This window comes from Entelurus aequoreus, linkage group LG04 (assembly GCF_033978785.1).
Source record: "Entelurus aequoreus isolate RoL-2023_Sb linkage group LG04, RoL_Eaeq_v1.1, whole genome shotgun sequence".
Classification (NCBI taxonomy): Eukaryota; Metazoa; Chordata; class Actinopteri; order Syngnathiformes; family Syngnathidae; genus Entelurus; species Entelurus aequoreus.
This window is the reverse complement of record NC_084734.1, coordinates 35,219,095-35,233,018: the sequence shown is the minus strand read 5'-3', so window position 1 is coordinate 35,233,018 and position 13,924 is coordinate 35,219,095. Positions and strand designations below refer to the sequence as shown.

General features: G+C 42.2%; 1 protein-coding gene across 2 annotated transcripts; it reads right to left on the bottom strand.

Moving 5' to 3' along the window:
* Window positions 1-3,286: 3,286 nt before the first annotated feature.
* Window positions 3,287-13,093, bottom strand: myb (v-myb avian myeloblastosis viral oncogene homolog). 2 transcript variants are annotated; one of them, XM_062043528.1, is made up of 16 exons: window positions 12,878-13,093; window positions 10,918-11,035; window positions 10,774-10,845; window positions 10,604-10,696; window positions 9,090-9,310; window positions 8,790-9,018; window positions 8,653-8,715; window positions 8,453-8,557; window positions 7,788-8,021; window positions 7,496-7,624; window positions 7,217-7,335; window positions 7,028-7,139; window positions 6,848-6,946; window positions 6,335-6,433; window positions 5,395-5,478; window positions 3,287-4,412 (listed from the first exon to the last, which is right to left on the bottom strand). In XM_062043528.1, exons 1-16 carry the CDS (start codon window positions 13,003-13,005, stop codon window positions 4,317-4,319), a joined length of 2,001 nt encoding a protein of 666 aa, XP_061899512.1. In that variant the 5' UTR covers window positions 13,006-13,093; the 3' UTR covers window positions 3,287-4,316. The 2 variants fall into 2 exon arrangements, with proteins under 2 accessions (XP_061899512.1, XP_061899514.1); XM_062043530.1 differs by lacking the exon at window positions 7,496-7,624.
* Between the last annotated feature and the right edge of the window lie 831 nt (window positions 13,094-13,924).

Below are 13,924 nucleotides of genomic sequence, written 5' to 3'. Positions count from 1 at the left end.
GAAGTGTCATTAAAAAGTGTCAATTGTATGATGCAATATGAGGTTTATATTCTGTACAGTCCTTTACGAAGTTCTCACGGGAAAAAGTTTTTGTGTCGAGTCTTTTAAATGTCCGGGGTGACACCGGAGTACGTTTTGTCTTCTCATCTGAGTGGTGTTTTTGCCAAAAACACACACACACTCTCCCTCACACACACACTGTATGCAGCTGCCTTCTCACTCAGTGGAAGCAGGTGTTTGTGTGTCTCGTGGGCTTTGGGGGGAGTTTTTGGTGCGGTAAAATTCCAAATGTGAAAGTCTGCCTGGTGCTCATGCACACACATCCACATCCCACCCCCTCCAAAACACACTGATAAAAGTACATTAATATCATAAGCAATCCCACTGAGACTTTAGAAGGGGTTTTTTTTCTTCCCTTTTTTAGGGTGCAGGTGGATGGATGGGGTGGAGGTAGGCGGGGTGAAATGTCTAAGGCCCCCCTTTAGCGTGCATGACCACAAAGAAAAACAAGGACCCCCAAAAGACTGAATGTTTGTATTTTAGGAGCACAATGAGAAACTACATGTTACTTTTCACAGAAACATAAAGGTATTTAAGGAGCTTGTATGGTCAAGGCCCGCGAATGAATTATCTATGGCTATTTTATCTATGGATATTTGATTAGTATTAGAACCAGCCCGCAGGCCACAGCCGCCTGCTGCTGTTTTGCACCCACCAATACTCCATCAGTGTTGGCGCTAGGAATTTTCAAAATGGGGTCCCAGGGACCCCATCAAGTCATAAAAATGGGGTCCCACTTTTTTGTAACTGTTTTGAAAACAAATGATAAATGTATGCATTATCCTGTTATATCTCACGTTCTATATTGTGTTTTGGAAAAAGGTTTGTCATAAACGTTACTTAAATAATTTAAAAAAAATTACCGGTATACAAAATACAACACATTTTTATGCATATGTACAGTAAATTGATTCAGTTATAAATATTCATTCACTTTCTTCTTTCCTTCATGGATCTAAACTTTACCGCTGCCAATATTTTTTCCTATATTTTTATTGTAATATTTTGAGAATGTGTTTGTTCTATTTTTGGCCAAAGTAAGACAAAGAAAACAATCTGAAGTTGTCTTTATTTTTTTTTTTGTTTTAATGCCATGATTTTAATAGTCCGGCCCGCGTGTGCACAGATTTTCCTCCATGCGGCCCCTGAGCTAAAATGAGTTTGACACCCCTGATATAGACAAAGGGTGCCCAAACATTTTGCCTTCTAGGACCAAAAGGAAAATGTGAAAAGGTGCCAATGGTCCGTGGGCCAAACATCCATCCATCCATTTCTACCGCATATTCCCTTCGGGGGAGCGGGGGGCGCTGGAGCCTATCTCAGCTGCACCGGGCGGAAGGCGGTGTACACCCTGGACAAGTCGCCACCTCATCGCAGGGCCAACACAGATAGACAGGCAACATTCACACTCACATTCACACACTAGGGCCAATTTAGTGTTGCCAATCAACCTATCCCCAGGTGCATGTCTTTGGAGGTGGGAGGAAGCCGGAGTACCCGGAGGGAACCCACGCAGTTACGGGGAGAACATGCAAACTCCACACAGAAAGATACAGAGCCCGGGATTGAACCCAGGACTACTCAGGACCTTCGTATTGTGAGGCAGACGCACTAACCCCTGTACCACCGTGCTGCCGTGGGCCAAACAGTGAGTGAGTAATTAGCCTCATACTCCATCCATCCATCCATTTTCTACCGCTTATTCCCTTCGGGGTCACGGCAGGCGCTGGAGCCTATCTCAGCTACAATCGGGCGGAAGGCGGGGTACACCCTGGACAAGTCGCCACCTCATCGCAGGGCCAACACAGATAGACAGGCAACATTCACACTCACATTCACACACTAGGGCCAATTTAGTGTTGCCAATCAACCTATCCCCAGGTGCATGTCTTTGGAGGTGGGAGGAAGCCGGAGTACCCGGAGGGAACCCACGCAGTCACGGGGAGAACATGCAAACTCCACACAGAAAGATACAGAGCCCGGGATTGAACCCAGGACTACTCAGGACCTTCGTATTGTGAGGCAGACGCACTAACCCCTGTACCACCGTGCTGCCGTGGGCCAAACAGTGAGTGAGTAATTAGCCTCATACTGCCATGTGTAAATACTGTACAAGGTAGTAGAGATTGTAACAGTCATGTGTCTAATTCCCTTAACATGCAACGCTGCATCTTTTATGTAAATTTTTAACCAGTCAAAACATTCCAAAAGGTAATATTCTCTCATTTCCTCCTAAATATTTTATCTGATCGCTTTCAAACTTTACCGGGACAGATTAGACACATGGAGGAAGCTAAATTGCAAAGTGTTTAGGTTTCCACTATAGGAAGTGGGCAAAGCATTACGCCCAAGATTATCCTTCTCCATAGAACGTCACAACTTTACTGTATGGCAGGGCTTTCAATTTCAAAAGCAACTCATTGGCATTTAAAAAAAAAAAAAAATCTATAGATTTTACGATTAAAAAAAAAAAGTGGCAGTTCAGTCATCAGAATTTGACTGTAAAATGTACAGTACTTTTTACACCAAATTACTGTAAACTGAAAACTGTACCAATGTTTCTACAAAAATATTCTGATGACTGAGTGGCCAGTTTACCGTAAAATCTTTGGCCATTTCTTTTTTACATTGCATTACTACAAATTGAACAGTACCAATGCAAAATTTTGGCAACTGAGCTGCTACTTTTTTTTTTTACTGTGCAATGCTGTAAATGGAAAAATGGTACCACTGATGATTTTACGGTAAAATTTAAGTGACTGAGCTGCAAGGTTTTTACAGTAAAATCTGACTCTTTTTTTTTTTTTTACATTGTAGCCTTGTGGACATACAATCAATGGTCGTACAGCTTGAAAGAGGTCACTATGAATATGTATAACATTTGGTAACGACCCTTTGGCAGGCCCAATGAAATGACATGACGGGCCATGTGAAACACTGCCAGTTTTCTATGGGATTTAAATGTAAAACAAATCTCACAACATTCACAAAATTGAGTTAATGATCCATTATGCCTTTAAAAATATAAACACCAAGTTGCCGAGTAAACTGTAAAACTGTGGGTTGAGTATTGAACCTTGTGGAACTCCGCCAGTTTTCTACTGACTTAGTAGCACAGCTACAGCATGAGCAGATCAACACTAATGATGAATAACTTCCATCATACATACAAAAAAAAAAGAACAAACACAAGTTTGTTGTAAGAACAACACTTTATTTTCTAGGCAGTATAGAAAAGTATAAAAACGTGAAAAACTTGGCTGATAAATGCTTCTTAAAAAATTACTTTAGCACACACACACACTACAAATAAAGTATAAACTTGCATTTTTCTTTTTCTTTTAAAAAGAAATATTGACTGCCTAAGTGTTTGAAATGGGCTACAGCAGTCGCGTAAAAAGAAAAAGGAAAATGCTGATTGAATACGCATTACACAAAACTATTCAAAGAAATGTTCAAATACAACAGCAACATACCATGCACAGTCGCTACTGTTTTATAAAATATCAGTGTTTAGTATTCTCTCTCTTTTTAAAATGGAGAAAATTCAAGTGCATTTTGATGAAGCTTGTGGTTTTGCACAAATAACCTCATTTGGTAAACACACAAACATGTAGATATACTGTAGATACATATAAATTGTTTCCATTTAAAATGTTTGTTCATGGAATGTTTTTTTCAGGAAATTAAAAGGTGACAATGTGGTAAACAGTTAATACTAGTAAGGTTGTCCCTTTCTGCTGCGTAAAACCTGACTGATAAGTCAGCTTGTTCAGTAGTTTTAAGTGTCTTACATTGGCACACGCACCAAACACTTGAAATTTTCGGTAGACCCGTTACAGCCTTTAAAACAAAACAAAACAATATCATTGAATCAAGCAAACAGGTCAGTTTTCAATGCATTAAAGATGCCACTGGATAATGCTAAGAGGGCTTAAATACTTATAATCTTCCAACACTGCTGCATTGGCCAATTGTCGCAAATAAAAACATTTATAAACAGCAAATAAATTAATCAACTTGTTCTTTATATTAATATCAGATATTCAGAATTAACAAAACAGCCCGATGCGAATGACATAACTCATGTTCCCCCATTTACATTTACATTGACGACAAGACCAAACATGTAGAAAAACCCAAAGCAATTAACTATAAATAAAAAAATATATAGTCTTTGGTTGGCTGACCCGTGGGACGTGGAGCCTCTCCCAACTTGTATCACAGCAAAAATGACCACCAGTCTCATGTGCCGTTTACACGACCAGCGTCCTCGTCGGGAAGGCCTTGATGTACTTGTGGCTCTGGTCGACTGCCTGGACATGCTGCTCCATTTTGACCCAGGGGCTGAGCTGCAATCGACCAGAAGATAACAATCAGTGGCCGTACTTATCAAGCTTCTTAGAATTACTCCTAAGAAGTCTGCTAAGAGTTGACTTAAGAGTAAATAAATTATTCGCTGAAAGCTGCACTTAAAAGTGAGTTATCAAGCGTCTTACTCACACTTTCAGCGAAGTGTAGGACTGAATCTTAAGTGTCACACTCAGAGCTGAATTACGACATTACTATGTGCCGTAAACGGAATTTCAGGTGACGTCATTTCTGTGTCCATAGAAATTACCAATCACGGAAGGGAATCCGTTGTCTAAGAATAAAGAAATATCTTGGAAATAATTAAGTGGACAATGGGAGTGTATATTTTGACAATAAACTACAAAATAATACAAAACAAACTAGTCCCCGCCGGCACTCACGCTATTGCTCCCTCTCTTCTATCGCCCACACACTCACTGACGTCACTCACCTCACGGCCACACACATACGCTACTGTCATAACATTTTCTTTCCAATTCATTAATTAGGCAACTAATTTGAAACTGGTATGGGTGGCTCTATATATACTAGCCCATTGCAGACACATGCAGAAATCAACAAGGAATCGAAAAGTATTAAATCTGTGACAAAAATAATATCCGCTCTGTCTAAACGATACCATTTGATCAGCTGCTCGTCATCAAAAAAAACAAAACATTGTTCCGTTCCCTGAACGTTCGCGCACGTCTCTCTCGCCTCAGTGCCATCCCCTGCTGGCAACTCCTAACCACTTAAGACACCTCTGAAGGTCTCTTAAATATCGTGGAGAGTAGGAGTGATTCTTAGACTTAAGAACGTTGATAAAAAGCTTTTATTCTTAAGTTTGAGAGTAGGACTAAATTTCGCAAATTCTCAGGACTTAAGTGTAAAATGGCACTCTAAGAAGCTTGATAAGTACGGCCCCAGATTTGTTGTGTTTTTTTAAAACCAAGATGGTGGCGACTATGTTACGATACATACCAGTGGTTGGTTGTCGGTGGCCCTGTGAGGGAGGAAGTAGATTTTGTGTGCATCTTCGCTGAGTGATGGAACTGTGATCAAGTCCTGATTGGATAAAGAAAACATGAACTTAGTCCTTGTGCATGGTATGTTTGTTTTGGACATGCCTAATACCATCACATGGTTACATTTGCACAACCCAGCATGTCCGAATAATCTTCCTCCTTCCCTGCCTATACTCCTGATAATTCATACACAGCACATCTTTTACATGTAGTCACTTACATTAGTTGAACGTTTGTCACCATTTTCAAATTAAAGAGAAGGGAATAGAGAATGTGAAACAATTGATAGCTTATGCCACATCATTTTATGTGGCTGTGAAAACCCCAAAAAAGTGTCAATAAAATACTTCTTCTTTTTTTTTTTAACTAAATGCATTTGATCTTTCAATTTTGACAGAAAAAATGCATATCTTTTAAGCTTTAATATTATGTTAATGCCAAATATAATTTCATTATATTATATAATGTATTACAAAAATATTTTTGTAAAGATAAAAATAGTTAAATGTCTGCTAAAAAAAAATCTAATAATCAAATGCATAGACAATTGTGTAATAATATTGTGAGGGGATGATACATTTATACAAGGTGCTGTCAAATGGTATTTTTTTTAAATCGGATGCATCATATTTGAATGTCAATTAATCATGATTAACCACAGGGTATTAACCGCATGCATAATTTAAATTATTTTTTTTTTTAAAACGTAGCCCTCTGAAGGCAGCCATTACTGCGATGTGGCCCTCCATGAAAATGAGTTTGACACCTCTGGCTTATGCAGTGCATTTACATACTAGCATAGCTAGATTAGGTCCGTTTTGTAAGTTTGCTGTTATAAATCATAATGTCATGGTGTTATGTTATGTATTTTGGTAGGTTAGGATCTAATCACTTACTGGTACTTCCTGTGCAGGGCCGTTTGGCGAGAAGAGCTGCGTGTGAAGGTCTTGTCCTTCCCACTGCATGTAAGGACTCCTCTCACATGGGGACTCCACCTTGGACAACAAAAACATGTATGTAAATATATATTTTATTTCAGACCCAGGGGGATCCATATCATATAAAAAAATCCAGACAAAAAGTTCCATTCTTTTAGATGAAAAGAATATTGCGGGTAAGATATTCTTCATCTCAGTATGTTAATAATGACTGAATTAATTAATTAAATATTACAAAACTGTTGTATATACTAATTCACAGATGTCATTCTATTATAAAAAGGTCAGTAAATTATGTATATATTTGTAAACGCTCATGAAGTGGGAAAGGGGTAGGATTAAATAAGCTTTGCTTCTTCCTACTCCTTTTCGGACATGATGTAAAGTGAATGATATGAAATTGTGTGATGTTGTAAGTGTGTTCATGTTCGAAATAAACTAAAGAAAGAAAGAAGAAGAAAGTGTTCATACCTCTTGTTTGATCTTCTTCAGAGGCGGCTGCTCGAGAGCGCACTCCATCGAATGCTCCTGCTTGATGGAGTTTACTGACAGCTGGTCCAAAGGAGCATTCTGGAGGAAAAAAAACAGTAAGGCACCTCAGAGTTTTACGAAAGAAACATCAGGACATTTGGTGGGTGATGTAGTGCTCACCAGCATTTTAAGTGGTCCGTGGTCTTCCTGCAGGTCCACAGTGGACCTGAAAGGCGTGGGCGTGCGAGGGGACGACTCCAGGATGGAACGGCGGATGTTAGGAGTTCTGAACCTAAAAGGGATAAATTTTTTCAATTTAAAAGTAACAACGCAAATCTGTGCACCGAAACCAGAGTTCCCGCCACTCACATGGCATTCTCCTTCGGAGGTCTGGCGGCGTCGTCCATGAGAGGTTCGCTGTCCACAGGCGAGCTCAGTGGGAGTTGCTTGCTGTCCGAGTGTTCCGGGCTCATGGACTGGATAAGAAACTGTGAGACAAAAAAAAAAGAAGTAAGAAAACAGGACGATTCATATAAGTAAAAATATAAAAAATGGAAAAAGTGGCTGTGTGGTTGGACAAAGTGTGATGATTGGCTATGATGGGCAGGCTAGAGATTGATTGGCTTCTGAAGGCCCGCGGCTAACTACCTGCGAGGGCGAAAAGGGAAGATTTCTGACAGGCGAAGACTTGGGAGTTGAGCGGACAAACAAGTCTGTTCTGAGAGCGCTTTTTTCCAAGAAGTTGCCGGTTCTGGCCTCAGCCACTGAGGCAAGGCTCTGAGGAAAGGTGGGCGGAAGACGTCGGGTCAAGGCCCACCGGTGGGTAAAAAGACTTCTGGCTAAGCTAAATGCTAACAGACAGGATTATACTGTAACATCATGTCCTGTGACAGGTGCTATGTCAAAAGGAGAGCCAGCAAGTGGTGGCGTAGATGCTTACCGAGTCAAGGACAGACTCCATGAACTCAGGCATTGCACTGGAGAACGATGCGCTGTTGTCATCGCTGCTGGTGTCGTGAACCCGCGAAGCCGAAGCGCTTTCTTCGGGCAGGCTGCTCTGATCTAAAGGTAGGGTCGGGGCGGCAGTCCGGTGATGAGGTAATGACATCGCCACACCCTCTACTGTGTGAGTCAACAGGCTGTGGCTGGCCCAGCTTGGATAAGGCAAGTTGATCTGGCGGGAAAAAATTAAAATTAGTAAAAGAAAGTGCAAGGGTGACCAGAAGAGAAGGGGCGTTAAAATGGAAGAAAAGCAGAAAGGGAACTGAAGATGGCAGGAGGGTGATACTCATTGTGTTGTGTTGCACAAGGGGTCGTGGACACACACACACACACACACACACACACACACACACACACACACACACACACACACACACACACACACACACACACACACACACACACACACACACACACACACACACACACACACACACGTGGCAAGACGAAGTCCTGTTTCATCACTCCTGCAGCAACAGGCCCCCCAGATGTTTCCTCCATAGTTTTCACACAAAGCTAACCGCTGTCTTTTAAGCCCCCCGGGTCAGGCTATGTGCACATAAATCCTGTTGTCAAAAACACACACACACACACACAACTCACTGGTATTGATGGCTGTCCTCTCAGCTCGTTCTCTGTAGACATGAGCAGCATTTCGATTTCTTTCACCCTCTTTTCTTTCTCAGGGTCCTCCTCACCATAGTGTCTCTGAGCGATGACAAAGAAGCAACATATAGGTTGTAAGGGCTAATTCCTAATATTGCAATCTAATGGTTTTAGTATCATCACAATGTAGTTCATACCTGTGTAGCGGTGGTTCCATGCTGGGGGATGCTGAGAAAGTGCAAGGCCAAAGGGAAGGACACCTATGTGGCCAATCACAAGCCAGTTCAGCAAACAATCCATAAATACGTCATACACCAATTTGTGTTCAACTCACTCTTTGCGTGTCCGATATGTACTGGTAGCTGAGCGGTGAATCGGGAGAAAGCTGCGTGTGACGGGACGAGTGGTGTGGGAACGTCATGAGGTGGCCGCTGGGCTTAGTGTAGCCATGGCCGACAGAGAGCGGCGAGCTGGTGCCCTTGGCCGCGCTCTGCAGGTAGCCCTCCTGCTCCACCTTGCGCCTCATGGTGGAGTTCCAATGGTTTTTAATTGCGTTGTCGGTCCTTACGTGTGACACCGGGTTTTAGAAACAGAATGTTCACTCTTTTCACGTTTTTGGACAAATCAATCTTACCTGCCGGGGAGCAGTTTAGCGATCTCAGCCCAGCGGTTGCCCAGCTTCTCGTGCGCCTGGTAGATTATGTGGTCCTCCTCCTCGGTCCACGAGGTCTTCTTCACCTCCGGGTTAAGGTGGTTATGCCACCGCTCACGGCACTGCTTGCCGATGCGCCCTTTCAGGTGCTTGGCGATGACCGACCAGCGCTTGGCACCGTACTTCTGAACCAGCTCTATTACCTGCAGGGGGAAGAGGAGCAGGGAGAAGGATGGATGGGATGCAGATAATAAAAAAGGTGTGTCACTATGAGATTGACACCTTCCAGAAAAAGTATTTTCCCCCCTTCTTTATCTCTGCGTAGGTGACTGAGAACACCTGCCGAGCACCTAGGGAGTTTCCCGTGGAACGTTAGCTACCCTGCTAATCATTACAGTGGCATCTGCATGGAAATACAAGCACCCCTCGGACACGTCCAATAAACACGCACAAGTTGGTGGTGTTGTGTAACTTTTGGAGGGGAAGAGGTATTGCTGGGAAATAACTGTTGCTTAAATTGTACGAAACACTCATTGTTGGTCTTATCGATAGCTTGAGGGGAATAATCCCTGTTTTAGTCAGTCGGTGAGTTAGGAGGTCGAGAACAAAAAAATCGCTTTTAAACTATGAATTCTGCTTGTTGATGTACTATCTCTCTGTAGTTTCTTTTGTGCAATTTTACGCGCACCTTTCTCACCAATTGTATTTCTTCATGCTGCTTCACCGGTGTTATATCGCACTCCCTTTCATCCAGTATTGGAAGATGTCGTCCTAAACTATTCCTTTTTAGTGCTATTGATTCCCAGGGAATAATTAGGTTTTGTGCATTTGCATTAATGTGTGTGTGTGTGTGTGTGTGTGTGTGTGTGTGTGTGTGTGTGTGTGTGTGTGTGTGTGTGTGTGTGTGTGTGTGTGTGTGTGTGTGTGTGTGTGTGTGTGTGTGTGTGTGTGTGTGTGTGAAACTTCCTGTTTACACTTTCTGGTGTGTCAAACTTGATTTTTTAAACAATGGATAGTGTACTTCCGTAAACCGGTAATTATAATCCAGTGCAAGTCTAATCTGCAGGAGTTTGCAAAATGTCAATGTCAAACCAAGATAAATCCAGATTTAAACATGAACACACAATTTAACATACATTTTCCTACAAATGGACGGCGTGGCGAAGTTGGTAGAGTGGCCGTGCCAGCAATTGTAGGGTTGCTGGTTACTGGGGTTCAATCCCCACCTTCTACCATCCTAGTCACGTCCGTTGTGTCCTTGGGCAAGACACTTCACCCTTGCTCCTGATGGCTGCTGGTTAGCGCCTTGCATGGCAGCTCCCGCCATCAGTGTGTGAATGTGTGTGTGAATGTGGAAATACTGTCAAAGCGCTTTGAGTACCTTGAAGGTAGAAAAGCGCTATACAAGTATAGCCCATTTATCATTTATCATTTACAAATATTCTGCACTATAGCTGTGTTAATTTCATGGCCTTTAAGTGTTGTTTTTTCCTTACCCGCTGGTCTTCTTCTTTGGTCCAGGGTCCTTTGATTAACTCTGGGTTGAGGACCTTTTGCCATCTGTGCTGACAGTGCACATCTGTACGGTTCTGGTGGTCACATCAGAAAAAAACGAAATTAACCTACGGCGCGTGCCTTATAAGTTCTCATTGTGGTGTGTACTTACGGATAGTAAATTGGCAATTACTTTCCAGTCCTCTGATCCGTGAATTTCGACAAGTTTCTTCAACTTCTCATCCTAGACAATGAAAGGATGCAATGAGTTAAATGGTCAAAATGTTGTGTTTTGTTCAAGCAGTGAAAGGCATACCTCTTCCCTTGTCCAGCGCGTTTTACCGAGGTGGCGTTTACCAGGCTTTGCCATCATGCCCTCGTAATCGTGTTCGTACAGCTCAGCCTCTTCCTCATCCTCCTCACTGCTGTAAACACTGAAATACATAGATCAGACATGACCACATACACTTTTAAATAATAACACAGTTACTTCTTGTTTTATCCTTATAAATGAGTACTGTACTATGAAACACACACACACACACACACACACGCACACAAACACACACACAGAACCAGTCATTCTTGAAGGTTTGGGTGCAGGCATTTAGCCAAGACACCCACAAGATGTGGAGGAAAAGGGGGGTGATTTATGGATGAACAGGTTCTTATGTTTTTGGTTTCTACAGATACTGGGATTGGCACATGCAATCGTAATTTCACAAGCCCGGCATGTTCAGACCTGCAGCCGGATTGTACACTGGGCGCGTGCGCACACACACGCACGCACACACACACACTTCAGCCAATCAGAATGTAGAGCAAGCACCATGTGGAGGAGAGGTAAGGTATTGCAGTGTAACAGGTGAACAGGAACTCCACTTCCCGATAAACAGCTATTCAAGTGTTTTTGGACAATAATGATAAGTGTTATGTTCAGCACATTAATGGTTGACTTGCTGCTCACAAATACACCCCCCCCCTTTCCATCCCACAATAACTTTTTTTCCTTTACTGCACCTGAGATTTTGAAAAAAACTAAACTAGCTCTAGCGAGGCACCTAGAAAATAAGGTTGGTCTTTCTCAGCAGGAACTTTTGAGTGGTGATCTTTCTGAAAAGCCATGATTGGTGTGATTAAGATAAAAAAAATTTTTTTTTACCAGACTCATTTCTATTATTTAGGGAATATTGAGCAAAAAAGATAAGTAATTGGATATTTTTTGGGGGTAGATATCAGAGAATCTCTAAATAGTTTTTTTATTTACAGTATCTATCTTACATGTTTTGTATTAGACTGACTTGCACTAGAATAAAGTCTGAACCTGTTAAGTGTAGTGGTAACACAAAACCCCAGAGATGACCAAAAACCCTTCATTTAATTATTATTAATCAAAGTGCATAGAAATGTTAATGATAACGAGGCTATCTGCAGGGGAACATGTGGTTTTATTCTACAGTTACAGTGTGTGGAAAAGCAAGACTTTGGTGATGCAAAAAAAAAAGTTGCAGACCTTTGCTGGAGTAAGACAAGTGTGAAATTGAAAATGACCTGCATACAGGGTGTACCCCACCTTCCGCCCGTGTGCAGCTGAGATAGGCTCCAGCACCCCCCGCGACCCCAAAAGGGACAAGCGGTAGAAAATGGATGGATGGAACTATTACAAATGCTGTTGGGCATACTTGCTTAGTAGAGTGCGTGGACACACACACACACACACACACACTGCAGCCAATCAGAATGTAGAGCAGGCACAATGTGGAGGCAAAAGTGGAAGCCTCAGTGCAACAGGTGAATGGAAGCACCACTCATAAAATAATTGTGCTCCTCTTTCATCTACCTAAGGTTTTACTGTTTACTTCGTTAAGTACATTCCTGATTGACTTGCTGCTCTCTTACCCACTTGTATGGGAAACAATTGACAATTGACGGCAGTCATCTTTGTAAGTGTGAAAGTGAAAACGCGGCGTCCTTTGATATAAGGTGACTACTGCAATAAAACGTACAGTATAGGCATGGGTTATCATTTAACAGATACGCGCACGACCACGCACACATTCATTCATTCAGGTTTTTGTTTTTTTTTGACAGCGGGAGCGCGCACCAGATGACCACCACCTGTCAGCGGCGCGCGCGACCCGAGCCCCCTCCCCAAAAAAATAAGCCACAACAGAACAATATCTCTTCTGGAACGTTATGAAGGAAGCAGCGACGACGACATGCTATCTTAAAATAACAACTTAAAAAAAACGACAAGTGTATTTCTGTTAGCTAACCTGTTCCTGGGCCGCCGAGTCATGTCAGTCACTTTCCCCGGTGTGCTGCCTCTCACGCTGCTTCTGTTCGCTCGTACTTTCACTATCAGCGCCGGGTTCGTTCTCACGGTAAGCAAGCAGGTTGACATTAATTTAAACTCCGGCAAGACTGCGCTACAACAGCTCCTCCTACCACCACAAACACACCGCCCCCCGTCAACCCCGGTAAAATTGGCGCTCTATGGGCACGCATGCGCAGTGAAAGTTGTCGCGTTACACTTATACACTAATACAGTGGTCCCCAACCACCGGGCCGCGGCCCGGGACCGATTGGTACCGAGACGCGCAAGAAATTTAAATTTAAAATATATATATATATATATATTTTTTTAAAAATTAAATCAACATAAAAAACACAATATATACATTATATATCAATATAGATCAATACAGTCTGCAGGGATACAGTCCGTAAGCACACATGATTGTATTTCTTTATGAGAAACCCCCCCCCCGGTCCGTGGGACTAATTTTCAAGCGTTGACTGGTCCCCAGCTACAAAAAGGTTGGGGACCACTGCACTAATACACTCACGGGAATTGACTAAAATCTTAGTAACGGCGTCGCCATTTAACTTGTTTACTAATAAAAAATATCACTTCAATACAAATGCTACAACGCAACATACAAACGTGCATGCACCATCAACTTCTCAAGCGGGTGGTAATCTAATTTACGAGGCAGTCCGTGAATGCACCACACGCGTTCACTGTTTAGGCGCGTTTAAGGCAGCTCGTCCGCGCTCAACCTTTTTTTTTTTTTTTTTAAATCGCATTTCAAGAGTTACTTCTCTTTCTTGTGAAAGGGGTTAAGGAAGTTAGTAGCACAGGGACGTAGTAAACACTGAATGACCTTTTGGCATGAGAGGGAAAAAAGTTTTTTTTTTTATTGATTGAAACTTTTATTAGTAGATTGCACAGTGCAGTACATATTCCGTACAATTGACCACTAAATGGTAACACCCGAATAAGTTTTTCAACTTGTTTAAGTCGGGGTCCACGTTAATCA